A 23,355-nucleotide genomic window follows, 5' to 3' on the forward strand; every position below is an offset into this window, starting at 1 on the left:
AAATGTGTTAGTAAAAATAAGTAAGAGAGTAAGACGTGTGTGTGTGTGTGTGTGTGTGTGTTTCACTGTTTGATCTGGTGCAGTCTCTGACGAGACAGCCAGACGTTACCCTACGGAACGAGCTCAGAGCTCATTATTTCCGATCTTCGGATAGGCCTGAGACCAGGCACACACCACACACCGGGACAACAAGGTCACAACTCCTCGATTTACATCCCGTACCTACTCACTGCTAGGTGAACACCACCTACACGTCAAAGAAGACACACCCAAATATCTCCACCCGGCCGGGGAATCGAACCCCGGTCCTCTGGCTTGTGAAGCCAGCGCTCTAACCACTGAGCTACCGGGCCCTTCGTGTGTGTGTGTGTGTGTGTGTGTGTGTTTCATTTCTTCCTATGTAAGATATCTGCCACCTTTCTTTAACATTTTATTCTTACGCCTTATTGGACGGTGAAATGAGAACATTAAGGTCCTATTGCCTTTTTTTTTTTTTTCTGAAGTAAAATAAAGGTGTGACCAATGAATGGCTGAGTGTGTTTGTCCTATTTTCTTTCCCATCCTACTACTATTACTACTACTACTACTACTACTACTACTACTACTACTACTACTACTACTACTACTACTACTACTACTAACACTAATACAGGCACACCGCCATAAACTAAAACATAAGGAGGAAATGGAAAAATAATGTATGCGCCTTTTAATCTGATTACCGGAGCACATTGGGGGCGGCCACCCCTCCAGGTCATGAGGCCAGGCCAGGCAGTGCGAGGGTGGTCACGTGGTCAGTGAAGCAGCAGTGCCTGCAGGCGTCCAATAGCGGGCCGATGTGTGTGCCGCCCTGGCCCAGTCAGGCGGCGGCACAGTCGAGGAGGAGCGGAGCGAGGCAGCAAGGAGCCAGACTTCCCTGAGCCTCCGAAGTGAGAACACTCCATCAAGGTGAGTTGTGTTGTTGGTGGTGGTGTGCTGTGGTGTTGCCTGGTGCTTTACTCGACTGTATGGGATTATATTATCTGGTGTTTTTCAGATGCTGTGGCGCGTGTCTATTGTGGTGTTGGCGGCGTTGGCGGGGACAGGTCTCCTATGAGGACGCCCAGCCCGCGGTTGTTGTGTCGGCGCCCTCTCCTGGCCCCGCTCCATCATTTGTGGTTCCCGCCCCGTCCTTTGTTTTTCCTGCCCCCGCCCCCGCCCCGCCCTTCGTGTTTAATGCCCCCCAGCCCGCCGTGGTGGTGCAGCCACCAACCTCTGCCGGCCTGTCCTTCGTGCCGCCGCCTCAGCCCTCGCTGCTCCCAGTCACGCAACCCGCCGCCCCACAATTCGGCATCTCTCAGGGCGTGCTGCCGCCGCTGCCCCAGTGCCCCAGCACCTACTCCTTGGTGAGTACCCGTGCCCACCTGCTGTAAAGTTTAGTTCACGTACCTAACACGCCACACACGTGCAGGGTAGAGGTAAGGCTGGCTCATCTGTGTTGTTCTCAGGTGCACGTGACGTACCAAGGCAGCCTGTACCACTTCTCGTGGTGCTTCCAGCCCGGCCACCGCTTTACCCACCAGCAGGCGGCAGACTACTGCAACAGCCTCAACCACTTCGGCCAGCCCTACCACTTCCAGGTGCTCAGGATTGACGACACCACCGAGGTCTCCTTCATCCACTACTTGCTAAGCTACTGTGAGTCTGCTGCACGCAGCCCCTCGGCGGCTGTGACTGTGCCTGTGCCTGTGGTTGTGGTTGTGGCTGTGCCTTGTGCTGTGTTCATGATGGCTATGAAGTATGTAGGGACAGCAAGTCCCTATCGCACTAAACCCGCCCTTCCCTCCCCTCTCCACAGACGCCCACGCCGCAGTGTGGACCAGAGACACCACCGCCACCGCGCCTTACAGCATCCGCGGCTTCATCAACAGGTGAGTGCGCTCACACTCCTTGAGACCTATTGGTGGTGAAGCAGCCAAGGCAATAGTGGAGAGGTGGTTTTACGCTGGTACAGACAGTCGAGGGAGTGGCATACTGGCACACTTACTGACTGATCCTCCTCCCACTGCAGGTCCGGCGTGAACCAGCCTGGTCACGACTGTCTGTCCGTGGAGGCCGCGCTGCTCGCCCTGCACAGCATCTGGGTGCACGAGAACACCTGCTTGGATGCCAAGCTGGTGGTCTGCGAGGCGCGATACTAGCCGCCTGTGCACTGCCGGATTGTCCACTGCTCAATGTAATTGTTGGAAGTAATAAAGACTAAAATGATGAAGCTTGTTTGTGTAAACCTTCTTTGCGTACTAAATACTTTTTGCCTATTTAACTCGTTACATCATACTGAAGATAATTATGTACTTCTAGTAGACATGATGCTTACTAGGGGACAAGCAGACAGACTCCTAATTTAAGATCTTTCACTATCCTGCTCTAACGTGTTTATATCGTAATTTGACACTTAATCACCAGTAACTGTTCACGATCGGGGCAACGACTACAACGCTCTGTATAAGGTGAAAGTAATGATCTGAATCATAAACCAGCGTTGCAGGCCCCTCGCTCCGCCACCAGTGCGCGGTGTGTTGCTTAGTGACGCTTGGGCCACATCGTATTGTATACAGATTCAGTCTTGTATACACATTGTCCTGCACAAATTCACACCACCCATGTGTGAATTTAAACATGGCTCTGGTTTAACCACTTCCACTTACATAATTGAAACTTTTAAAGCATTTACATGAAAATTTTCGTTTTCTCAAGGCAGTGTGCTCAAGGCAGTGTGTGTGTAACTTATCAGCGAAATGATCTACGTACCTACATCTGACCGCTACACTGCACAACCGCTACTCCTCAATTTTCAGTTTTAATTCTTGCTTAATTCTTGCTTGAATGTCTCGCAGAACTTCATTTTCGTGCCACATGTGAATAAGGAATAAAATTTAGAGTCGGTGAAAATATAAGTGTGTACTTAAGGCCTGTATACACGAGCGGGCCTGATCGGCGGGTTTGCCCGTCAACGGGCAAATTCTGGCGGGCCTGCCCGTGAATGTTGTCCACACGACCGAAGTGATGAACAGCCGGGGCTGCCCGACGATGTTGACAGTAGCGGGTGGAGTGCGGAACGAGAACCATGGTGCTTAGCGTTGTCAAGAAAGACTTTGTGCTCTATGTTAATAGCTTTGTCTCAAGAAGAAAAAAAAAGGATATGGTGTAAAGATTGGTTAAAGAAAAGTATGTTTGGAAGCACTGCAACAATACTTAATGAAATACATGTTTGGAAGCACTGCAACAATACTTAATGAAATACAAAGTGCTACTATACCGTGGGATGTGGGCCCGCTGTTTGTTCACGATGTTATCTTGCGTCTGGCAGGGTAGAAACTCCAGCTACCAGGCACCAGCTCAGTGATTTCGCTCGGCGGGCTTTCGGGCAGTTTGCTCGTTTGCCCGTCAAATATGCCCGTTAACGGGCAAGCCTGCTGATCAGGCCCGCTCGTGTAGACAGGCCTTTAGGTGTAATTGTCTTAATTGTTTATTACAAAAGTAAACCTAAACTCGTCTGGCCCCGTTAACTATACAGTTTATCATATATTTTACTTTTGAATTGACTCCAGGCTCTTTGCTCTTGGCGCACCTGCGCGCACCATGTGCTCGGTAAGTGAAATCCATCTTTCTATACTTTTCAATGAAATTCTGAATCTGCTCAGCCTTCTCGAAGGGTTCAACTGCAAGCTTACGAACAAGGCGTGTTGTTCCTCCTACTGTTGGCATGACGTAATCTTCCCTGTCAACCCACTCAATATTGTTGACACATTTGCACTACTTTATTACGCCTCCACGTTCCTCTTTCTTCACGTTCCCCTCTTTCCTGCAGAGTGGTCAGCCTTGGCCTCTCCAGTCTTTCCTCGTTATTATAGCCTTGAGTCTCGGATTTAGTCCATTAGTCAAGTTGTGCTCCTTTCATAAAGCGTCGTTGTAGAGCACAATACGAGTCATGGTCTTGTATTCGCCTCGTTACCGTAGCACCATCAGCGAATACGTTGATATGACTGCCTCTGCTTACACTGTTTGGCAGGTCATTTACACACTGAATAATCATAATTGCAGCCAGAACAGCATCCTACGGAACTGCACTGGTGACTCTCTCGAATTGGAATATTGCCCCCTGACTATTGTTCAGATACTTCTGCCAACTACAAAATCCCTCATCCGTGCAAGAAGTGATCCTCGAATTCCTCCTTCCATCTCTAACTTCCACAAGAGCCGTTCATGTGAGACTCGATCAAGTCCCAGGCCAGGCCAGGCAGTGCGAGGGTGGTCACGTGATCAGTGAATTAGCAGTGCCTGCAGGCGTCCAGTAGCGGGGCGAGGTGTGTGCCGCCCTGGGCCAGTCAGGAGGCGGCACAATCGAGGAGGAGCGGTGCGAGCCAGCAAGGAGCCAGACTTGCCTGAGCCTCCGAAGTGAGAACATTCCATGAAGGTGAGCAGTGGTGGTGGTGGTGGTGGTGTGATGTTGTTTTGTGTTGTTTGCTGCAGATGTGTGTGCAATTCGGTGTGTTTTTCAGATGCTGTGGCGCGTGGCTGTTGTGGTGTTGGCGGTGTTGGCGGCGACGCAGGGACAGGTCTCCTACGATGATGCCCAGCCTACCTTTGTCGTACAGGAGCCCTCCCCGGCCCCTGCCCCGGCTCCATCATTCGTGGTTCCCGCCCCGCCCTTCGTGATTCCTGCCCCGGCCCCTTCACCGTCCTTCGTGATTCCTGCCCCCGCCCCTACCCCGTCCTTTGTGTTTTCTGTCCCCGCCCTCAGCCCGCCGTGGTGGTGCAGCCACCAACCTCTGCCGGCCTGTCCTTCGTGCCGCCGCCCCAGCCCTCGCTGCTCCCCGTCACACAACCCGCCGCCTCACAGTTCGGCATCCCGCAGGGCGTGCTGCCGCAGCTGCCCCAGTGCCCCGGTACATACTCCCTGGTGAGTACCCGTGCCCACCTGCTGTACGGAGTTTAGTTCACGTACACAACCCCACACGCGCAGGTCAGGGGTAAGGGTGGCTCACCTGTTCGTTCTTGTTCCCAGGTGCACGTGGCCTACCAAGGTAGCCTGTACCACTTCTCGTGGTGCTTCCAGCCCGGCCACCGCTTCACCCACCAACAGGCGGCAGACTACTGCAACAGCCTTAACCACCTCAGCCAGCCCTACCACTTCCAGGTGCTCAGGATTGACGACACCACCGAAGTCTCCTTCATCCACTACTTGCTGAGCTACTGTGAGTCTGCTGCACGCAGCGGCCTACCTGTGCCTGTGCCTGTGGCTGTCTTGTATTTGTATTCTTGATGGCTCCTTATGTAGGGATAAGGAAGTCCTGCCGCACTAAATTCGCCCTTCCTTCTACAGACGCCCACGCCGCTGTGTGGACCAGAGACACCACCGCCACCGCGCCGTACAGCATCCGCGGCTTCATCAACAGGTGAGTGCCCGCCACCCCTACTCACACCTGCTGGTGGTGATTCCTTCGTGACAATGTGAGGGACACTGGTACTGACCGTCAAGGGAGGGACACCTGCTGGTGGTGACTCCTTCGTGGCAATGGGGGGGACACTGGTAATGACAGTCAAGGGAGGGTTGCTGACTGGCCCTTCTCCCACTGCAGGTCCGGCGTGAACCAGCCTGGCCACGATTGTCTGTCCGTGGAGGCCGCGCTGCTCGCCCTGCACAGGATCTGGGTGCACGAGAACACATGCTCGGACGCCAAGCTGGTGGTCTGCGAGGCGCGCTACTAGCCGCCTGTGCTCTGCCGAATTGTCCACTGCTCAATGTAACTGTCGGAAGTAATAAAGACTGAATGGAAGCATACCTTTGTCTAAATCTTTATAACGGTGTACATGTTTTCAGGAATGCGATACGTGGACCAACACTTGTACTATCATTCCATAGTATCACTGGATGAACTGATAATGTAGGGTTGGAATATGGCAGTAGCACTTCGTGAAGTAGGCGCGGAGGTACCACACAGCCTCGCCTTGCCCTCCTTAATTTAAAAGCACCTGTTAAATAGTCACTGGAAACGAGTTGCAAGAAGAATCTACGTAATGATTAGCAGTGTGAGCACCTTCCTTCACAGATGTGCGGGATGTTGGAGTGATGCCTTAACAGTGACACTTGTTTCACTTTTAACATTTGTGACATAGCTTGTACAGAGGGATGCGATAGAGATGTCATTCGTTTTTGCCAGGTATGACAAATTTTTTTTGACTATAGAGGTGACGCGGAGGTGATGACGCGGTGATGAAAGAAGGAACTTGATTGGATGAAGGCTACGCATGGGGTAAGTTATAATGGAAAAGGAATAGCAAGATGGCAATGGACATCCAGGAACTACCAGATGGAAATATGATTAAGAAATGTTCAGGGATGAAAGTCCAGAGCAGATGGAGCTTCGAGTAAACATGACTGACCGTGATATCATAGAAAATGAAGGTAATAAGGATAGGAAAAGCATTGAGTGAAGATGGTATGGTAACAAATACTTAGCGCTCTCAACAAATTTAGTATTGAAAAGATGAACAATGCTTTTTAGTATTGAAAAGATGAACATTACTAGTGAAATAAACAAATGAGGGGAAGTTCATTAAAGTATGTACAACTTTAGATTTTTCTAATGTTCCAGAAGGAACCTGGAAAGCTGGAGTACAACAAGCAGAACTAAAAGTATAATGAGTCAAGTATTAAAGGTATCTTAAAGATGGTGCTAGAGAGTATAAAATGCAAGGTAACAAGAGCGGAAGAACAATATGGCTTTTTGGAAGAAGGAACAAGAAATGCATTATCTATGCCAAGGATGTCAACGGGAAGAATGGAAATGCAGAGATGTTTTTATATAAACAATGAGAAAGCTTTTGAACATCTTAAACATGAAGATTTAATTGCCATATCAAAGGGAACAGGAGTGGATGGAAAAGATTTAACCACTTCAATACCAAGACGCATTTTCATATTGATTCTGGTTACTATTTGGCGATTCTATACAGCTTCAGAAACTTAGGTGGGGGATTAAAATTGTGAAGACTGTGGCCATTAATCTTCTGACCTCCATAGACCCTTTCTAATGTTAATAAAATCGTCTAATTACACTCAAAACTCAAGATAAAAATGCATCCCAGTACTGAAGGAGTTAAGAATGGTGTACAAACTTTACTGCAACCAGAGAGCGGCAGCAGTTCGAGCAGATCAGAGTGGCTGGAAGGATATAAAATAGGAGTACGACAGGGGTGTGCTTTATCTCCAGATCTGTTCTCTTTATACAGTGAGATGATAATGAGACTAACTGAAGGAAAGGAAGGTTTTGCAATTGGACGGTCTTGATTACGGATTCACAAGAGAGATTGCAGGATATTGTAGCGGGTGGGCTTTGAGATAGGAGGTAGCCCCAAAAAGTATCCCCTTTAGCCCATAAATTCCCGTGAAAAGCCCACATGGTATAAAAAAAAAAGGAGGCGAATGAAGCAGAAGTTTTAACAATCAACGTGGACAAGACGGAAGTGATGGTGATAGTAAGAAGCTACGGGTTCCAAACTGCAACGTAAGAGTGAACAACAAAACTATAAAACAAATGAGAAGATTTTGCCCCCTGGAAAGCCACATGACAGAAGATGGAAGATGTATAGAAGAAATCAAAAGAAGACTTATATGAAGCAAAGTATACATTTCAGAAAGTGAAAAGCGTAATCACCAACAAACATACATCAATGAATCCAAGGCAAAGAGCAGTCCAACCATACGTGTGGTCAGTGTTGCCATGTTGATCAGAAGGTGCCTGGAAGTGTTTGAAATGTGGTGTTGGCGACGACTCTTGAAAATATATCAGACAGAAAGAATATCAAATGAAGAAGCGCTGAGAAGAATGGGTATAGTGAAAGAGAACTAATAGTGAAGATTCGAGTAAATCAGATTTGTAAGAGGAAAGATTAACAGGAAGAGTCTCAGGTAGCAGAGCAAGAGGCAGACAAAGGAAGAAGTACATGAATGGAAGAGGAAGAACAATAGTTTGGAAGAAGAACTGTATGTATATTGCAAATGACGAGAGACAGGGCAGTGTGGCAATTCATGGTCGCCAACGTTAACAGGGGCGCGGCACTTCAGTAAGGTGAGGGGAAGGAAGGGTGGTGCTTCAGTGGAGTGGTAGTGCAATGGTATCTTGTGATGATTATCTAAAAAAAGGGTTATTTAATGCAGGGCGTGACTGACCATGGCAAGAACTGTTATTGTAAATTATCAGTATTAAAATAGAAACTTGGGAGAGAGAGAGAGAGAGAGAGAGAGAGAGAGAGAGAGAGAGAGAGAGAGAGAGAGAGAGAGAGAGAGAGAGAGAGAGAGAGAGAGAGAGAGAGAGATTAATTTATTGCGCCGTAGCGTCAGTCAAATTTGCAAAAAGTGAACCATGAATTTTATGAAGACTGTTTATCCCGACCTACCCAATCACGGGCAGGGCAAGGTCATAAGGAGAACACTTCAAAGCGAGGGTGGGGCACAATAAACTCATTTAAGATATCAGGCATCAACAGGTGACAGCAGACGGCATCCAGCGGTATATCCTGGGGCAGGAGGTGTCGGACTTAGGGGCACGCCAGGCAGTAGTGCTCGCCAGGCCAGGCCAGGCGGGGCAAGATAGTTGGAGGGTGGTCAAGTGGTCAGCAGTGCCTACAGGCGTCCAGTAGCGGGGCGAGGTGTGTGCCGCCCTGGGCCAGTCAGGCGGCGGCACAGTCGAGGAGGAGCAGAGTGAGGTAGTGAGGAGCCAGACTTGCCTGAGCCTCAGAAGTGAGAACACTCCATCAAGGTGAGCAGTGGTGGTGCGGGTGTGCTGAGCTGTTGCCTCGTGCTGTACTCTGCTGCAGGGGTGTGTGTAATCTGGTGTGTGTCTTTCAGATGATGTGGCGCGTGGATGTTCTGGTGTTGGCGCCGTTGATGGGGACTCAGGGACAGGTCTTTTACAATGACGCCCAGCCCGAGGTTGTTGTGCCGGCGCCCTCTCCTACCCTGCCCTTGCCCTTGCCTCTGCCCCTGCCCCTGCCCCTGCCCCTGCCACTGCTCCGGCTCCATCATTCGTAGTTCCCGCCCGGTCCTTCGTAATTCCTGCCGCCGCTCCTTCACCGTCCTTCGTGATTCCTGCCCCCATCCCAACCCTCACCCATACCCTCGCTCTCGCCCCGTCCTTCGTGTTTCGTGCCCCCGCTCCCCAGCCCGTCGTGGTCGTGTAGCCACCAACCTCTGCCGGCCTGTCCTTCGTGCCGCCGCCCCAGCCCTCGCTGCTCCATCACGCAACCCGTCGCCCCACAGTTCGACATCCCTCAGGGCGTGCTGCCGCCACTGCCTCAGTGCCCCAGCACCTACCCCCTGGTGAGTACCCGTGCCCACCTGCTGTACGGAGTCTAGTTCACGTACACAACACGCCACACGTGCAGGTCAGAGGTAAGGCTGACTCACCTGTCTGCTGTTGTTCCCAGGTGCACGTGGCGTATCAAGGCAGCCTGTACCACTTCTCGTGGTGCTTCCAGTCCGGCCACCGCTTCACCCACCAGCAGGCGGCGGATTACTGCAACAGCCTCAACCACCTCAGCCAGCCCTACCACTTCCAGGTGCTCAGGATTGACGACACCACCGAGGTCTCGTTCATCCACTACTTGCTGAGCTACTGTGAGTCGGCTGCGCGTAGCCCTGCAGCGGCCGGCTGTGCCTTGTGCTGTGTGTTCAAAATGGCTGTGCAGTTTGTAGGGACAAGTAAGTCCTTGTCGCACTAAACCCGCTCTCCCCTCCCCCACAGACGCCCACGCCGCAGTGTGGATCAGAGACACACCACCACCGCCGCTGCGCCCTACAGCATCCGCGGCTTCATCAACAGGTGAGTGTGCCAGCCACTCCTCGACACCTGCTGGTGGTGACAGCCTTCGTGGCAATGGTGGGAGGGGCGACACTGGTACTGACTGTCAGGGAGGCACACTGGCATACTTGGTGACTTACCCTCCTCCCGCTGCAGGTCCGGCGTGAACCAGCCTGGGCACGACTGCCTGACTGTGGAGGCCGCGCTGCTCGCCCTGCACAGCATCTGGGTCCACGAGAACACCTGCTCGAGCGAATTGTCGCCTCCTGTGCACTGCCGAATTGTCCACTGCTCGGTATAACTGTCGGGAGTAATAAAGACTGAATGAAACCATGAAGTGTATTTTTGTCTTGACACTTATTCGTGTAAGATAAAGTCGTGTATTAACTACATTTTCTTTTGCATACATAACAAATAGCACCTTAATGATGTGCTCAGTAATACTATTCGTGTAGACAAACCTAAGACCACCGACAATAAGTATTCGATACCATGTATCATCCTCGTCTAACGAGTATAGCTTCTCCAACACTACTACTCAACACATTGAAATTGGGATTAAATCTGAAACTCAGTAGGTGTACGGCAATGTCCGAGCATCACCTCACTAAACTATTCATGACGTAACAAGCAGGTTGTTTAATGGTCCGTTTTGGAACACAACGTCTCGAGAGGATCAGTGCACTGTAAACCCGTACTGTAGGTGCCCGTCAAGGTGTGGCGGATGGTACACCGACGCCTTCGTAGTGATACTGGCGAATACTTTAATGTGATGCGTGGCTTGAGATGATGCAACGTATGGTTTGTACTGAAGGATGCAATGGAGATGTTTCTCCTTGATTCTTGCCAGTGACGTAATGGACATTTGTCTTCATCTCAACAACGTAATGGATGACTTTGTAGTCTTCATATAAATATTTGACCAGTCACTATAAAGGCAAAGGGTGATGCTTGTTAAGCGGTGCAATGGTCTCTGGTGCTGTTCAATTAAGTGTTAATGCAGGGTGACTCGCAATGACAAATGTTATTGCGATTTACTTTATTAAATAAAACTTTCTCTATTGAATAAAAATACATGGGTGACTAATGCTTGTCATCAGGAATTTAGTGACGCCGCCTCAACACCTAACACCAATGGGCGCCGTCTTCTCCATTATGTACGTAGTAACCACCTCACACGCTGGCCTACTGGTGGAGCGACGCATGCTTGAGGAGGGACGCTCGATCACGTTATCGTCTGGTCTGGCGGCAACCCGTGTCAATTGTTTTTCCATCCTTTCTCTCTTCTTGGATCACGTTGCTCTCAAGTTTCACTACTCTGCCAGCAGGTCCAGAATCTGTCCACCATCGTCCACACATCAAGATACCTCCAAAGTATTGTCGTACATTACATACATTATGACTGCCTATCTTCCACAGTTTGATCTCCGGTCTCCAGACTCGCTGTATTCTTCACTTGTGAAAGCTACACATGATTTCTATAATCTATATGTTTCTAGGCCTCACATCAAGCGACCACAGAGAGCCTTTTCCTAGACCCTTGATGAGTACATTCTTCAAGCTGAGAGGACAGCAGTGGAAGCTGGACTACGGTTCCAACAAGATCCAACAGCTGAGAATCTGCTCCAGTATGAAGTCTCCAGAGATGAAATGGTAGGTCTCCAGAAATGTGCGAGGACGGACTCTTGGAAGCAGCTCACTGACAACATCAACCATCAGACGAGCGTGGGAACCATGTGGCAGCTGATTAGGAGGGTCATCGAAAGGAAGCCTGCCAGTGCGCTTCATCACAGTCCGGGTGAGTACGCTCGGGAACTCCTTGATGTCTGGGCTGCCCAGTCTAGTGTCAGAAGTCTCCCTGAAGATGTCCAGGAAGCGCTTTCTGCCAGGGAAGACTAGCGAGCCGTCCGTCTGATGCGGGCATTGCTGGACAAAGATGATGATGAAGACACACTCATCACAGAGGACGAACTGCGCCGTGCTCTTACTAGAGGTAAAGACACAGCACCAGGGGATGATGGTATAACTTATTCTGTCCTCAGATTGTTTCATCGAGTGCCTGGAAATCCTCTACTGCAGCTATATAATCTTTGCTACGGTCAGGGATCTGTGCCTGCTTCCTGGACCATGAGTAAGATCAACAGATCACGCGGGGACGCCACGGAACGCCTGACTTCCGATCTTTCTAAGATTTTCGATTGGGGCAGAGAAAATCTAGTAGTTTTCAATGCTTCAAAAACTCAATTCCTCCATCTATCAACTCGACACAACCTTCCAGACAACTATCCCCTCTTCTTCAATGACACTCAACTGTCTCCCTCTTCCACAATGAATATCCTCGGTCTGTCCTTTGCTCATAATCTTATCTAGAAACTTCACATCTCATCTCTTGCTAAAACAGCTTCTATGAAATTAGGTGTTCTGAGGCGTCTCCGACAGTTTCTCGCCCCTCCAACTGCTTACTCTGTATAAGGGCCTTATCCGTCCCTGTATGGAGTACTCTTCGCATGTTTGATGGGGGTTCCAGTCACACAGCTTTGCTTGAAAGGGTGGAATCGAAAGCTCTTCGTCTAATCAACTCCCCCTCCTCTGACTAACTGTCTTCAGTCTCTTTCTCACCGCCGAAATGTTGCATCCCTTTCTATATTTTATCGCTATTTTCATGGTAACTGTTCTACTGATCTTGCTAACTGCATGCCTCCCTCCTCCTGCGGCCACGCTGCACAAGGCTTTCTTCTTCCTCTCATCCCTATTCTGTCCAACTCCCTAATGCAAGAGTTAACCAGTACGCTCAATCATTCATCCCTTTCACTGGTAAACTCTGGAACTCCCTCCCTGCATCTGTATTTCCGAATTCCTACAACTTGTCTTCTTTTAAGAGGGAGGTATCGAGGCATTTGGTCCCCTAATTCTGGCTGACGGTTTTGGCACTTTTTGAAGTCTTTGGAGAGCCAGCGCTCAAGTGGGCCTTTTTCTAACTTTCTTTTTTTTTTCCCTTGGCTGGCCCTCTTCCCTAAGTAAAAAAAAAAATCCCCATCCCCAAACCAGGTACCAACAAATTCAGGCCAGTTTCATTAACATCATGTTTCAGCAAAGTCATGGAGCGAATACTACTTTCCCGTTTCCTGTACCGGCTGGAAGATTACTCTCGCCTGGACTGTTCTGCTTCCTACCACAGCGCAGAAACCATCACTGCCTGGCTGAGCTATACAAGCGCCTCTCCTCCAGCAGTATAGTTGCCTTCATCGACCTCAAGAGCGCGTTCGACACTGCAAACCAGGATATAATTCTTGACCAGTTGGTAGAGTTTGGCATCAAAGGGCGAGTATTGAAGTGGATACGGGCATATTTAAGCAATAGAAAGTCTTGGGTCTTTTTCAAAGGGGCCTTCAGTTCCACCAAGAGTTTCAGTTTGGTGACTCCGCAGGGAGGAGTACTGAGTCCATTTTTATTTAACATCTGTATGCACCGTTTGATCTCCCTCTTGCCTGACACTCAACGAATTACAATCACGTGTTATGCCGATGATGTCTGCATTCATTCTCACTCTCCAGATGACCTCCAGCATTATCTTCACTCCTTCCATGCAGCTGCTTGGTCTTGTCATCTCGCCGGAAAAAAGCAGAATGTATTTTACCCTCAATCACTTGCCACAGTTTATTATGGGGGAGAGCATCATTCCTTGGTGTCGGCAATATCTCTATCTCGGGGCACCTATCAATCTTCCTTAAGCTACTGTTGGTCGACGGGCTTCTCCTGTGATCCACGATCCTTCTTCGGTTACAAAAGCGCCTTGCTCCACTAAAATGGCTCACCAACAATGCAGATGGCATCTCCATACCTGTAGCTCGAACTATCTACATTACATTTATTCGTTCGATTATTGATTATCTCTCTCCAGCACTGGTTCAGCTTCCAAAGTCTTCCTTGCTGTCCCTAGAAAAGTTTGAGAATCAAGCTATGAGAATTATCTTAGGATGCCCCATTTCAACCAGAGTGGTAAATATGCAAACAGAACTTAACCTGCCATCCATCAGCGAGAGAATAGCATCATTTTTTACTATGTTTACTGTCAAATGTCTTCATTCTCCTCAGATTGTTCCACATTATTCACAAGTAATAAGAAATAACCTGGATCCTCGATCATGCCTGCCACCTCTCCAGCCTGGTGGCCTCACGCTCGTCAAGACCGTATGCAGCATTCTCCGCGGCCTGGGTGTTGTCGTCCCCCAAGAAGAAATTGTTCCTGGTCCGCCCCCGTGGATGCTGCCCATACCTCGCGTGTGCTACACTCCCACTTCGAAGACTGCTCCCACCACTCTGCAGAGGCAATTGGCACTGGAGACTATAGCATCAGTCCAGGCGTCTCACCACCTGTACACGGACGGGTCGCTGCTGTCAGATAGGAAGGCGGGGAGTGCGGTGCTTTCCCTCGACACAGATCCGCCACCGGGAGGATGGGTGGGTCGCAAACTACCTAACTCATCTAGCTCCACTTTCTGTGAGCTGTATGGTGTTTTGGACGCAGTCAGCCTCCTCTCCTCCTCAAAACCTGCTTATCGATCGTTAGTTAAACGCATACTATCTTGGCTCTGATGGGTGAGCGAGGGTTATCTGTACAATTTCTTTGGATTCCCTCTCACATAGGTATTCGCTGCAGCGATATGGTAGACAGCCTAGCCAAGACTGCCTGTGACCTGCCTGCTGCTGATCTGTCTCCCTCACCCTCGCTCTCCTGCTGCTTGAAGAAGGTCCGTGTTGCCGCCCTATTAGACACCAGCCATCGCAGGGACCAGCAGAGACCGGCAAGCGTCTCCATCCACCACTACGATGCCTTTCGTCACCACAGATATAAGTATCGCCGCCGGGGCCTCATGGTCAGGAGGTACAACGTGGTGTCAGCCTGACTCAGATTGGGCTACTGACTGCTCTGGCTAGTCGCTGGGGAAGCGGATGTGCCCCAGTTCTCTTCCTGCCCTCTGTGCTACATTCTTAACGGCAACACCCTGCAGCACTGTTTGACCTGCCCAGAAGTCAGTGATCTGCTTCCTCAAGGACAGCCACTACTTGTTGTATGTCAGTATCTACTGACACAACTTCGACCGCGTTCTGGCACGTCATCCGCTCTTTGGTAGCTGCTGATCGCAGCACCTTGTCGCCTTTTGCTCACCACAAATTATTTGTTTGTTGATACTCTTTGTATATGCCTGTGTGTGTGTGTGTGTGTGTGTAACTTTTTACTGTAATTTTGATGACTAGTTCCCATAGTTTTCCTTGTATGACGCCAAGGGTGCAATAAATTAATCAACAACAACAAAATAGGCCAGGCAGTGCGAGGGCGGTCACGTGGTCAGTGAAGAAGCAGTGCCTGCAGGCGTCCAGTAGCGGGGCGAGGTGTGTGCCGCCCTGGGCCAGTCAGGCGGCGGCACAGTCGAGGAGGAGCGGCGCTAGGCAGCGAAGAGCCAGACTTACCTGAGCCTCCGAAGTGAAAACACTCCATCAAGGTGAGCAGTGGCAGTGGTAGTGGTGATGTTGTCGTCTCGTGCTGTGATGTTGTCTCGTGCTGTGTTCTGATGCAGGGGGTGTGTGTAATCTTCGTGTGTGTTTTTCAGATGATGTGGCGCGTGGTTGTTGTGGTGTTGGCGGCGGTGGTGGCGACACAGGGACAGGTCTCCTACGATGACACCCAGCCCGGGGTTGTCGTGCCGGCGCCCTCCCCCATCCCTGCCCCGGCTCCATCATTCGTGGTTCCTGTCCCGTCCTTCGTGATTCCTGCCCCTGCCCCAGCCCCCGTCCCCGCCCCGTCCTTTGTGTTTCCTGCCCCCACCCCCCAGCCCGCCGTGGTCGTGCAACCACTGATCTCTGGTGGATTGTCCTTCGTGCCGCCGCCCCAGCCCTCGCTGCTCCCCGTCACGCAACCCGCAGCCCCACAATTCGGCATCCCTCAGGGCGTGCTGCCGCCGCTGCCTCAGTGCCCCAGCACCTACTCCCTGGTGAGTGCCCGTACTCACCTGTATTGGGTCTAATTCACGTGCCCAACACGTCACGCACGTGCAGGTCTGAGGTAAGGCTGGCTCACCTGTTTGTTGTTCCCAGGTGCACGTGGCGTACCAAGACAGTCTGTACCACTTCTCGTGGTGCTTCCAGCCCGGCCACCGCTTCACCCACCAGCAGGCGGCAGACTACTGCAACAGCCTCAACCACCTCAGCCAGCCCTACCACTTCCAGGTGCTCAGGATTGACGACACCACCGAGGTCTCCTTCATCCACTACTTGCTGAGCTACTGTGAGTACGATGCACGCCGCCCTGCAGCGGCCTGCTGTTGCTGTGGTTGTGCCTTACGCTGTGTTGTTGATTGTGAAGTATGTAAGGACTTGAGTGGCTGTGGATGTGCCTTGTGCTGTGTTGATGATTGTGAAGTATGTAGGGACGGGAAAGTCCCTGCCGCACTAAACCCTCCTTTCCCCCACAGATGCCCACGCCGCAGTATGGACCAGAGACACCACCGCCACCGCGCCCTACAACATCCGCGGCTTCATAAACAGGTGAGTGTGCCCGCCACTTAACACACTGCTGGTGGTGACGCCGCTGTGGCGATGGTAGATGGGGGTGACACTGGTACTGAGTCAAGGGAGGGGCACACTTGGTGACTGACCCTCCTCCCACTGCAGGTCCGGCGTGAACCAGCCTGGCCACGACTGCCTGTCCGTGGAGGCCGCGCTGCTCGCCCTGCACAGCATCTGGGTGCACGAGAACACGTGCTCTAACGCCAAGCTGGTGGTCTGCGAAGCCCGCTACTAGCCTTCTGTGCACTGCTGAATTGTGCACTGCTCAGTGTAACTGTCGGGAGTAATAAAGCTTAACGTGAACCATATGTTAGTGTAATCTTTGCCTGCTGAATACTGCCTTTTACCTACCTATTTAACTAACCTCTTACTGTGGAGAATCACTTTTTTTCTCTTAGTGAAAGATGTACTCTGTAATTCTATAGGCCATGCTACGTCCTTTTCTTATTTATACCATGTGGGCTTGGGAGACTGGCAACTTTAGACCCTTCACTAATCTGCTCTAAAGGTTTAAACTTGAAATACTCTGAATATTCCAAGGTTTAGTTTCGCACTGGTCACTCGGTAGGTGGATGGTGAGGTGTGAACAGAACCACCATGTCGTCACTTGACCTAATAGTGTTCGGTTGGTAGGTTGTTCGGTTGGTAGGTTCTAGACGAAAAACTCAAACCATAACTATCACAAACCTGTACTGCAGGCGCCATGCTCTGCCGGTGTGCAGCGACTTTATTAGTGACGCCGTGGGCAAATTCATAACGAAGAACGCGTCCAGGCATGTCATCAGCTCTTCGGTAGCTGCTGACCACATCACCGAGACCTTATTATCTCGAATTATTTTGTTGTGACTGTCGTTGTCACCTTGTCTCAGTGTAATTCACCACGGTCATCTGCTGGTCACCCAGCCAGTCTTCCCCATTACGGAGCGAGCTCAGAGCTCGTAGGCGGATCTTCGGGTAGGACTGAGACCACAACTGCACACCGGGAAAGCGAGGCCACAACCCCTCGAGTTACATCTCGTACGTTCTTGCTGCTAGATGAACAGGGGCTACACATTAACATGCTCGCCTATTTGCCTCGACACGGCCGGGACACTAACCCGGGCCTTTTCGGTTGTGGGCCAAGCCTGCGAACCACTACACTACTGTGTGTGTGTGTATGTGTGTGTGTGTGTGCTGAACACAAGTGTAATTGCCTGATTATCTTTTTCTAAAAGTACACCTAAAGATGTCTGACTCGGTTAACCATACAATTTGTATCATATATTTTACCTTTGAATTGGGTCTTGGCTCTTAGCGCACCAGCGCGGACCACGTGCTCGGTAAGTGAAATCCATCTTTCTGTAATTTTCAATGAATATCAATCTGCTCAACTGCAAGCTTAAGAACAAGGCGTGTTGTTCCTCCTACTGTTGGCATGACGTAATCTTCCGTCAACCCACTCAATATTGTTGACACATTTGCACTACTTTATTACGCCTCCACGTTCCTCTTTCTTCACGTTCCCCTCTTTCCTGCAGAGTGGTCAGCCTTGGCCTCTCCAGTCTTTCCTCGTTATTATAGCCTTGAGTCTCGGATTTAGTCCATTAGTCAAGTTGTGCTCCTTTCATAAAGCGTCGTTGTAGAGCACAATACGAGTCATGGTCTTGTATTCGCCTCGTTACCGTAGCACCATCAGCGAATACGTTGATATGACTGCCTCTGCTTACACTGTTTGGCAGGTCATTTACACACTGAATAATCATAATTGCAGCCAGAACAGCATCCTACGGAACTGCACTGGTGACTCTCTCGAATTGGAATATTGCCCCCTGACTATTGTTCAGATACTTCTGCCAACTACAAAATCCCTCATCCGTGCAAGAAGTGACCCTCGAATTCCTCCTTCCATCTCTAACTTCCACAAGAGCCGTTCATGTGAGATTCGATCAAGTCCCAGGCCAGGCCAGGAAGTGCGAGGGTGGTCACGTGATCAGTGAAGCAGCAGTGCCTGCAGGCGTCCAGTAGCGGGGCGAGGTGTGTGCCGCCCTGGGCCAGTCAGGAGGCGGCACAGTCGAGGAGGAGCAGCGTGAGGCAGCGAGAAGCCAGACTTGCCTGAGCCTCCGAAGTGAGACACTCCATCAAGGTGAGCAGTGGTGGTGGTGCTGCTGTGTTGTGGTGTTGCCTCGTGCTTTACTCTGCTTTAGGGTGTATGTGCAATCTGGTGTGTTTTTTCAGATGCTGTGGCGCGTGGTTGTTGTGGTGTTGGCGGCGTTGGCGGCGGCACAGGGACAGTCCTCTTACGATGACGCCCAGCCCGCGGTTGTGCCAGCGCCCTCCTCCGGCCCTTCCCCCGCTCCATCATTCGTGGTTCCCGCCCCGTCCTTCGTGATTCCTGCCCCCGCCCCTGCCCCGTCCTTCGTGTTTCCTTCGGGGCCCGCCCCCGTCCCGTCCTTCGTGTTTCCTGCCCCCGCCCCCCAGCCCGCCGTGATCGTGCAGCAACCAACCTCTGCCGGCCTGTCCTTCGTGCCGCCGCCCCAGCCCTCGCTGCTCCCCGTCACGCAACCCGCAACCCGACATTTCGGCGTCCCTCAGGGCGTGTTGCCGCCGTTGCCCCAGTGCCCCAGCACATATTCCTTGGTGAGTGCCCGTGCCTACCTGCTGTACTATACTGAGTCTAGTTCACATACAAACACGCCACGCACATGCAGGTCAGAGGTAAGGCTGGCTCACGTGTCTGTTGTTCCCAGGTGCACGTGGCGTACCAAGACAGCTTGTACCACTTCTCGTGGTGCTTCCAGCCCGGCCACCGCTTCACCCACCAGCAGGCGTCAGACTACTGCAACAGCCTCAACCACCTCAGCCAGCCCTACCACTTCCAGGTGCTCAGGATTGACGACACTACCGAAGTCTCCTTCATCCACTACTTGCTGAGTTACTGTGAGTATGATGCTCGCCCCCTTGCAGCGTCCTGCTGTGGCTGTGAATGTGCCTAGTCTTGTGCCTTGTGTTTATAATGGCTGTTAAGGATGTAGCTACAGGAAAGTCCTTGCTGCACTAAACCCGCTCTTCCCTCCCCTCACCACCACAGACGCCCACGCCGCTGTGTGGACCAGAGACACCACCACCACCGCGCCCTACAGCATCCGCCGCTTCATCAACAGGTGAGTGCTCCCACCCATCCTCGACACCTGCTGGTGGTGACACCGCCGTGGCGATAGAGGGAGCTCGGGGGGCAGGGTACTGACACTCAGGGGAATGGCACACTTGGTGATTTACTCTCCTCCCACTGCAGGTCCGGCGTGAACCAGCCTGGCCACGATTGTCTGTCCGTAGAGGCCGCGCTGCTCGCCCTGCACAGCATCTGGGTGCACGAGAACACATGCTCGGACGCCAAGCTGGTGGTCTGCGAGGCGCGATACTAGCCACCTGTGCACTGCGGAATTGTCCACTGCTTTGTGTAACTGTCGGTTGTAATAAAGACTGGAGCGTATCTTGGTGTGAGTTTCCTTTTCTTGTGACATTTAGGTGGTAATTCTTTCAATGTATTTATAAACGTATTATTTATAACTCCTACTACAAGGTTAGAGTACGGAGTCCACCATCCTGCTCATACGGGTAACGTATATCTATGAATGCCGTTACTCTAAGAGGCTCGTTAAGGCACGATAAAGTGCGAGTAGGACACAACCATGCTAACCATGTTAGAGATCTGGAGGTGACCAGCTATTTATTAGTTACTGCCGGACCACACACTCGTATGACGATTTGTTTATCATGTACACCAGTATAAGCGTCTCGATCTGTGACGACAGGTGTGTTGTGGTGCATACTGAAGCGTCTTATGTTGGTATACAAAACATACAATGGTCTTGCGCAAACTAACAAGCGAAACAATCGCATGTTTCTGAAGACAAACATGGCTCTTGCGAATTTGATCCACACCTAATTTCTTTAAGAATAGTGGAACTTGTCAGGGGTTCTCAACTTATGGTTCACTAAGCCGCAGGGGTTTGTAAGAATACTTTTATTAAAGGTACTCAAGCCTGTCCTCACCAGGACACTGCTTCGAAACGGTCCACACAGTTTGGAAACTGGGATATAAAGCTTGGAAGCTGTTTAAGTGTTTAGAAAGTATGCAAGTTGCATGGAATGTTACCAAACTGTGGCCTGTCCAGACCTGTCAGTTGTCATGCCTGTGATGAGTGTAGATTGCTGCAGCAAAGTGTGTAGAGGTTGCTGCAGCAGCGTCTACATTTTACTTGGCAATTTTGATACTTTGGAAAGTCAAAGGCCAAGACGACACGTAGTTCGTATAAAAAGGAGGCTATGGTGACCTGCTTCTGGCGGAATTTTGAGTAGATGGAGCAGGTTTCACTTGCTTACAAAGTTTATCAGCTATCTCTGCCAAGGCATCGGTCTTCCTTTTATTCTTATAATCTACACTTGTTACATCCTACAATGCTGGGGATGAATGGACCAATTCAGTGTTCTACTTTTCTTTTTTTAGCTGACCACGTGGTATGGCTACTGATTAACCATTACACGTGCGGCGCGCGCGCACACACACACACACACACACACACACACACACACACAGTATTTTCCATTCTGGATGAGAAACAGACACGTGAAAGACTGTTTAGATCCAGTTTGCAAACAGTTTGGAAATAATCGTTTCGAAGCACGGTTTCCAGACAATGTTTCCTGGTGTGGACAGGCCTTCAAATGACTGACCTAATAAACTATGTAGTACCATTGCATGTTGAGTTAGTGTCAGTCACTAAATGAACATTGTTCGATGTCAGATTACTGGAGGGTCGGGTAGAATGGTGGTGTAATTTGGAGTTCCTAACAGGAAAAGATTGAAAACCTCTGCTCTGTGTAGATCTAATCGGCATTCTTTCTCAGACGTTTCTGCGAATTTGTTTTTCCTCAGGCAGTGAGCAATGTTTAAACCTTAAAGTCTTTACTTCTGGAATTACGCTCATACAAAACCACCATAGAACAAAACTATAGCATCGTTCACAGCATATGGGGAATATTCATCACGTACTGCATGTTGCTAGCCATGCCAACAAAGACAATGAACCTCCACCAGAACGGCTGACTTGTCCCTATAAAAAAGATGAAAAGAATAACTGAACCTACCGTGGAAAGACCTAGTTGGCAATGCGAGTGTCAATGCGTAATTCCAGGGATCCGCTCCAGAGATACCATGGAATACAAATAGTCAGCTCGCCACATGTCTCAATTATAAATGCAAGAAAATTTCAATGTTTATTCGACACATGGAAAGCTTGTTGGAATTTGAAAATCTCGTGTTTCATCTCATTAAGGAGTGCTAGTAGAGAAAGAAATACTACACGTGTGCCCAGCAATTTCTCTAAGGTTACAGTAAGCTCACCGACTCTTCTATATGAAATGTATGTTTGGCGAATCATAATCAATAACAACAATCTGATCAGCAAAGCACATTAGCGGCGGCCAGGCCAGGCCAGGCCAGGCGGAGCAAGACTGTTGGAGGGTGGTCACGGGGTCAGTGAAGCAGCAGTGCCTGCAGGCGTCCAGTAGCGGGCCGATGTGTGTGCCGCCCTGGCCCAGTCAGGCGGCGGCACAGTCGAGGAGGAGGGCTGCGAGGCAGCGAGAAGCCAGACTTGCTTGAGCCTTCGAAGTGAGAACACTCCATCAAGGTGAGCAGTGGTGGTGGTGTGTTGTGGTGTTGCCTCGTGCTTTACTCCGCTGTAGGATGGGTGTGTCATTTTGGTGTGTTTTTCAGATGCTGTGGCGCGAGGCTGTTGTGGTGTTGGCGGCCTTGGTGGCGACTCAGGGACAAGTCTCCTACGATGACGCCCAGCCCGCGGTTGTCGTGGCGGCGCCCTCCCACGTCCCTGCCCCCGCTCCATCATTCGTGGTTCCCTCCCCGTCCTTCGTGATTCCCGCTCCCGCCCCTGCCCCCGCCCCGTCCTTCGTGTTCCCTGCCCCCGCCCCTCAGCCCGCCGTGGTCGTGCAGCCACCTCCCTCTGCCGGCCTGTCCTTTGTGCCGCCGCCCCAGCGCTCGCTGCTCCCTGTCACGCAACCCGCCTCCCCACAGTTCGGCATCCCGCAAGGCGTGCTGCCGCCGCTGCCTCAGTGCCCCAGCACCTACTCCCTGGTGAGTGCCCGTGCTTACCTACTGTACGGATTCTAGTTCACGTACCCAACACGCCACATGCTTACTTAGTTCTTGTTCCCAGGTGCACGTGGCGTACCAAGGCAGCCTGTACCACTTATCGTGGTGCTTCCAGTCCGGCCACCGCTTCACCCACCAGCAGGCGGCAGACTACTGCAACAGCCTCAACCACTTCAGCCAGCCCTACCACTTCCAGGTGCTCAGGATTGATGACACCACCGAGGTCTCCTTCATCCACTACTTGCTGAGTTACTGTGAGTCTGCTGCCTGCAGCGGCCTGCTGTGGTTATGCCTGTCTTGTGTTTTGCGTGTTCATGATAGCTGTTAAGTATGTAGAGACATTGAGTCCGTCGCACTAAACCCGCCCTTCCCTCTCCTCCCCTATAGATGCCCACGCTGCAGTATGGACCAGAGACACCACCACCACCGCGCCCTACAGCATCCGCCGCTTCATCAACAGGTGAGTGCTCCCACCAATACTCGACACCTGTTGGTGGTGACGCCGCCGTGGCAATAGAGGGAGGTCGGAGGGCAGGGTACTGCCACTCAGGGGAATGGCACACTTGATGATTTACTCTCCTTCCACTGCAGGTCCGGCGTGAACCAGCCTGGCCACGATTGTCTGTCCGTAGAGGCCGCGCTGCTCGCCCTTCACAGCATCTGGGTGCACGAGAACACATGCTCGGACGCCAAGCTGGTGGTCTGCGAGGCGCGATACTAGCTGCCTGTGCACTGCGGAGTTGTCCACTGCTTTGTGTAACTGTCGGTTGTAATAAAGACTGAAGCGATGGAGCG

At 51.0% G+C, this 23,355-nt stretch overlaps 6 protein-coding genes across 8 annotated transcripts; all 6 read left to right on the forward strand.

Moving 5' to 3' along the window:
• Positions 1-889: 889 nt before the first annotated feature.
• Positions 890-23,355, forward strand: LOC123502128. Of its 3 annotated transcripts, none has more exons than XM_045251346.1 (5): positions 890-948; positions 22,168-22,542; positions 22,625-22,814; positions 22,948-23,020; positions 23,152-23,355. In XM_045251346.1, exons 2-5 carry the CDS (start codon positions 22,168-22,170, stop codon positions 23,279-23,281), a joined length of 768 nt encoding a protein of 255 aa, XP_045107281.1. In that variant the 5' UTR covers positions 890-948; the 3' UTR covers positions 23,282-23,355. The 3 variants fall into 3 exon arrangements, with proteins under 3 accessions (XP_045107281.1, XP_045107282.1, XP_045107280.1); XM_045251347.1 differs by lacking the exon at positions 890-948 and adding an exon at positions 8,745-8,804; XM_045251345.1 differs by lacking the exon at positions 890-948 and adding an exon at positions 21,920-22,081.
• Positions 993-2,251, forward strand: LOC123502127. Its single transcript, XM_045251344.1, has 4 exons — positions 993-1,385; positions 1,488-1,677; positions 1,838-1,910; positions 2,051-2,251. The coding sequence occupies exons 1-4, from the start codon at positions 1,008-1,010 to the stop codon at positions 2,178-2,180; spliced, it is 771 nt and encodes a 256-aa protein (XP_045107279.1). The 5' UTR covers positions 993-1,007; the 3' UTR covers positions 2,181-2,251.
• On the forward strand, positions 15,192-16,718 carry LOC123502126 (BCL-6 corepressor-like protein 1). Its single transcript, XM_045251343.1, has 5 exons — positions 15,192-15,349; positions 15,458-15,838; positions 15,942-16,131; positions 16,319-16,391; positions 16,518-16,718. Exons 2-5 carry the CDS (start codon positions 15,458-15,460, stop codon positions 16,645-16,647), a joined length of 774 nt encoding a protein of 257 aa, XP_045107278.1. The 5' UTR covers positions 15,192-15,349; the 3' UTR covers positions 16,648-16,718.
• LOC123501855 (BCL-6 corepressor-like protein 1) lies at positions 15,461-16,647 on the forward strand. The gene is made up of 4 exons (XM_045250893.1): positions 15,461-15,838; positions 15,942-16,131; positions 16,319-16,391; positions 16,518-16,647. The coding sequence occupies exons 1-4, from the start codon at positions 15,461-15,463 to the stop codon at positions 16,645-16,647; spliced, it is 771 nt and encodes a 256-aa protein (XP_045106828.1).
• On the forward strand, positions 18,374-19,881 carry LOC123502122 (ribonuclease 3-like). The gene is made up of 5 exons (XM_045251340.1): positions 18,374-18,534; positions 18,627-19,028; positions 19,139-19,328; positions 19,480-19,552; positions 19,684-19,881. Exons 2-5 carry the CDS (start codon positions 18,627-18,629, stop codon positions 19,811-19,813), a joined length of 795 nt encoding a protein of 264 aa, XP_045107275.1. The 5' UTR covers positions 18,374-18,534; the 3' UTR covers positions 19,814-19,881.
• Positions 20,020-23,281, forward strand: LOC123501856. Its single transcript, XM_045250894.1, has 5 exons — positions 20,020-20,106; positions 22,168-22,542; positions 22,625-22,814; positions 22,948-23,020; positions 23,152-23,281. The coding sequence occupies exons 1-5, from the start codon at positions 20,020-20,022 to the stop codon at positions 23,279-23,281; spliced, it is 855 nt and encodes a 284-aa protein (XP_045106829.1).

This window comes from Portunus trituberculatus, chromosome 10 (assembly GCF_017591435.1).
Source record: "Portunus trituberculatus isolate SZX2019 chromosome 10, ASM1759143v1, whole genome shotgun sequence".
Lineage (NCBI taxonomy): Eukaryota > Metazoa > Arthropoda > Malacostraca > Decapoda > Portunidae > Portunus > Portunus trituberculatus.

Coding starts and splice junctions, on each gene's coding strand:
- LOC123502127 (XM_045251344.1), top strand. CDS start 1,008: ATGGGATTATATTATCTGGTGTTTTTCAGATGCTGTGGCGCGTGTCTA. Junction 1,386..1,487: donor GCCCCAGCACCTACTCCTTG/GTGAGTACCCGT, acceptor TGTTGTTCTCAG/GTGCACGTGACGTACCAAGG. Junction 1,911..2,050: donor ATCCGCGGCTTCATCAACAG/GTGAGTGCGCTC, acceptor CTCCCACTGCAG/GTCCGGCGTGAACCAGCCTG.
- LOC123501855 (XM_045250893.1), top strand. CDS start 15,461: ATGTGGCGCGTGGTTGTTGTGGTGTTGGCGGCGGTGGTGGCGACACAG. Junction 16,132..16,318: donor CCACTACTTGCTGAGCTACT/GTGAGTACGATG, acceptor TTTCCCCCACAG/ATGCCCACGCCGCAGTATGG. Junction 16,392..16,517: donor ATCCGCGGCTTCATAAACAG/GTGAGTGTGCCC, acceptor CTCCCACTGCAG/GTCCGGCGTGAACCAGCCTG.
- LOC123501856 (XM_045250894.1), top strand. CDS start 20,020: ATGAATGCCGTTACTCTAAGAGGCTCGTTAAGGCACGATAAAGTGCGA. Junction 22,815..22,947: donor CCACTACTTGCTGAGTTACT/GTGAGTCTGCTG, acceptor CCTCCCCTATAG/ATGCCCACGCTGCAGTATGG. Junction 23,021..23,151: donor ATCCGCCGCTTCATCAACAG/GTGAGTGCTCCC, acceptor CTTCCACTGCAG/GTCCGGCGTGAACCAGCCTG.
- LOC123502128 (XM_045251346.1), top strand. CDS start 22,168: ATGCTGTGGCGCGAGGCTGTTGTGGTGTTGGCGGCCTTGGTGGCGACT. Junction 22,815..22,947: donor CCACTACTTGCTGAGTTACT/GTGAGTCTGCTG, acceptor CCTCCCCTATAG/ATGCCCACGCTGCAGTATGG. Junction 23,021..23,151: donor ATCCGCCGCTTCATCAACAG/GTGAGTGCTCCC, acceptor CTTCCACTGCAG/GTCCGGCGTGAACCAGCCTG.
- LOC123502126 (XM_045251343.1), top strand. CDS start 15,458: ATGATGTGGCGCGTGGTTGTTGTGGTGTTGGCGGCGGTGGTGGCGACA. Junction 16,132..16,318: donor CCACTACTTGCTGAGCTACT/GTGAGTACGATG, acceptor TTTCCCCCACAG/ATGCCCACGCCGCAGTATGG. Junction 16,392..16,517: donor ATCCGCGGCTTCATAAACAG/GTGAGTGTGCCC, acceptor CTCCCACTGCAG/GTCCGGCGTGAACCAGCCTG.
- LOC123502122 (XM_045251340.1), top strand. CDS start 18,627: ATGCTGTGGCGCGTGGTTGTTGTGGTGTTGGCGGCGTTGGCGGCGGCA. Junction 19,029..19,138: donor GCCCCAGCACATATTCCTTG/GTGAGTGCCCGT, acceptor TGTTGTTCCCAG/GTGCACGTGGCGTACCAAGA. Junction 19,329..19,479: donor CCACTACTTGCTGAGTTACT/GTGAGTATGATG, acceptor TCACCACCACAG/ACGCCCACGCCGCTGTGTGG.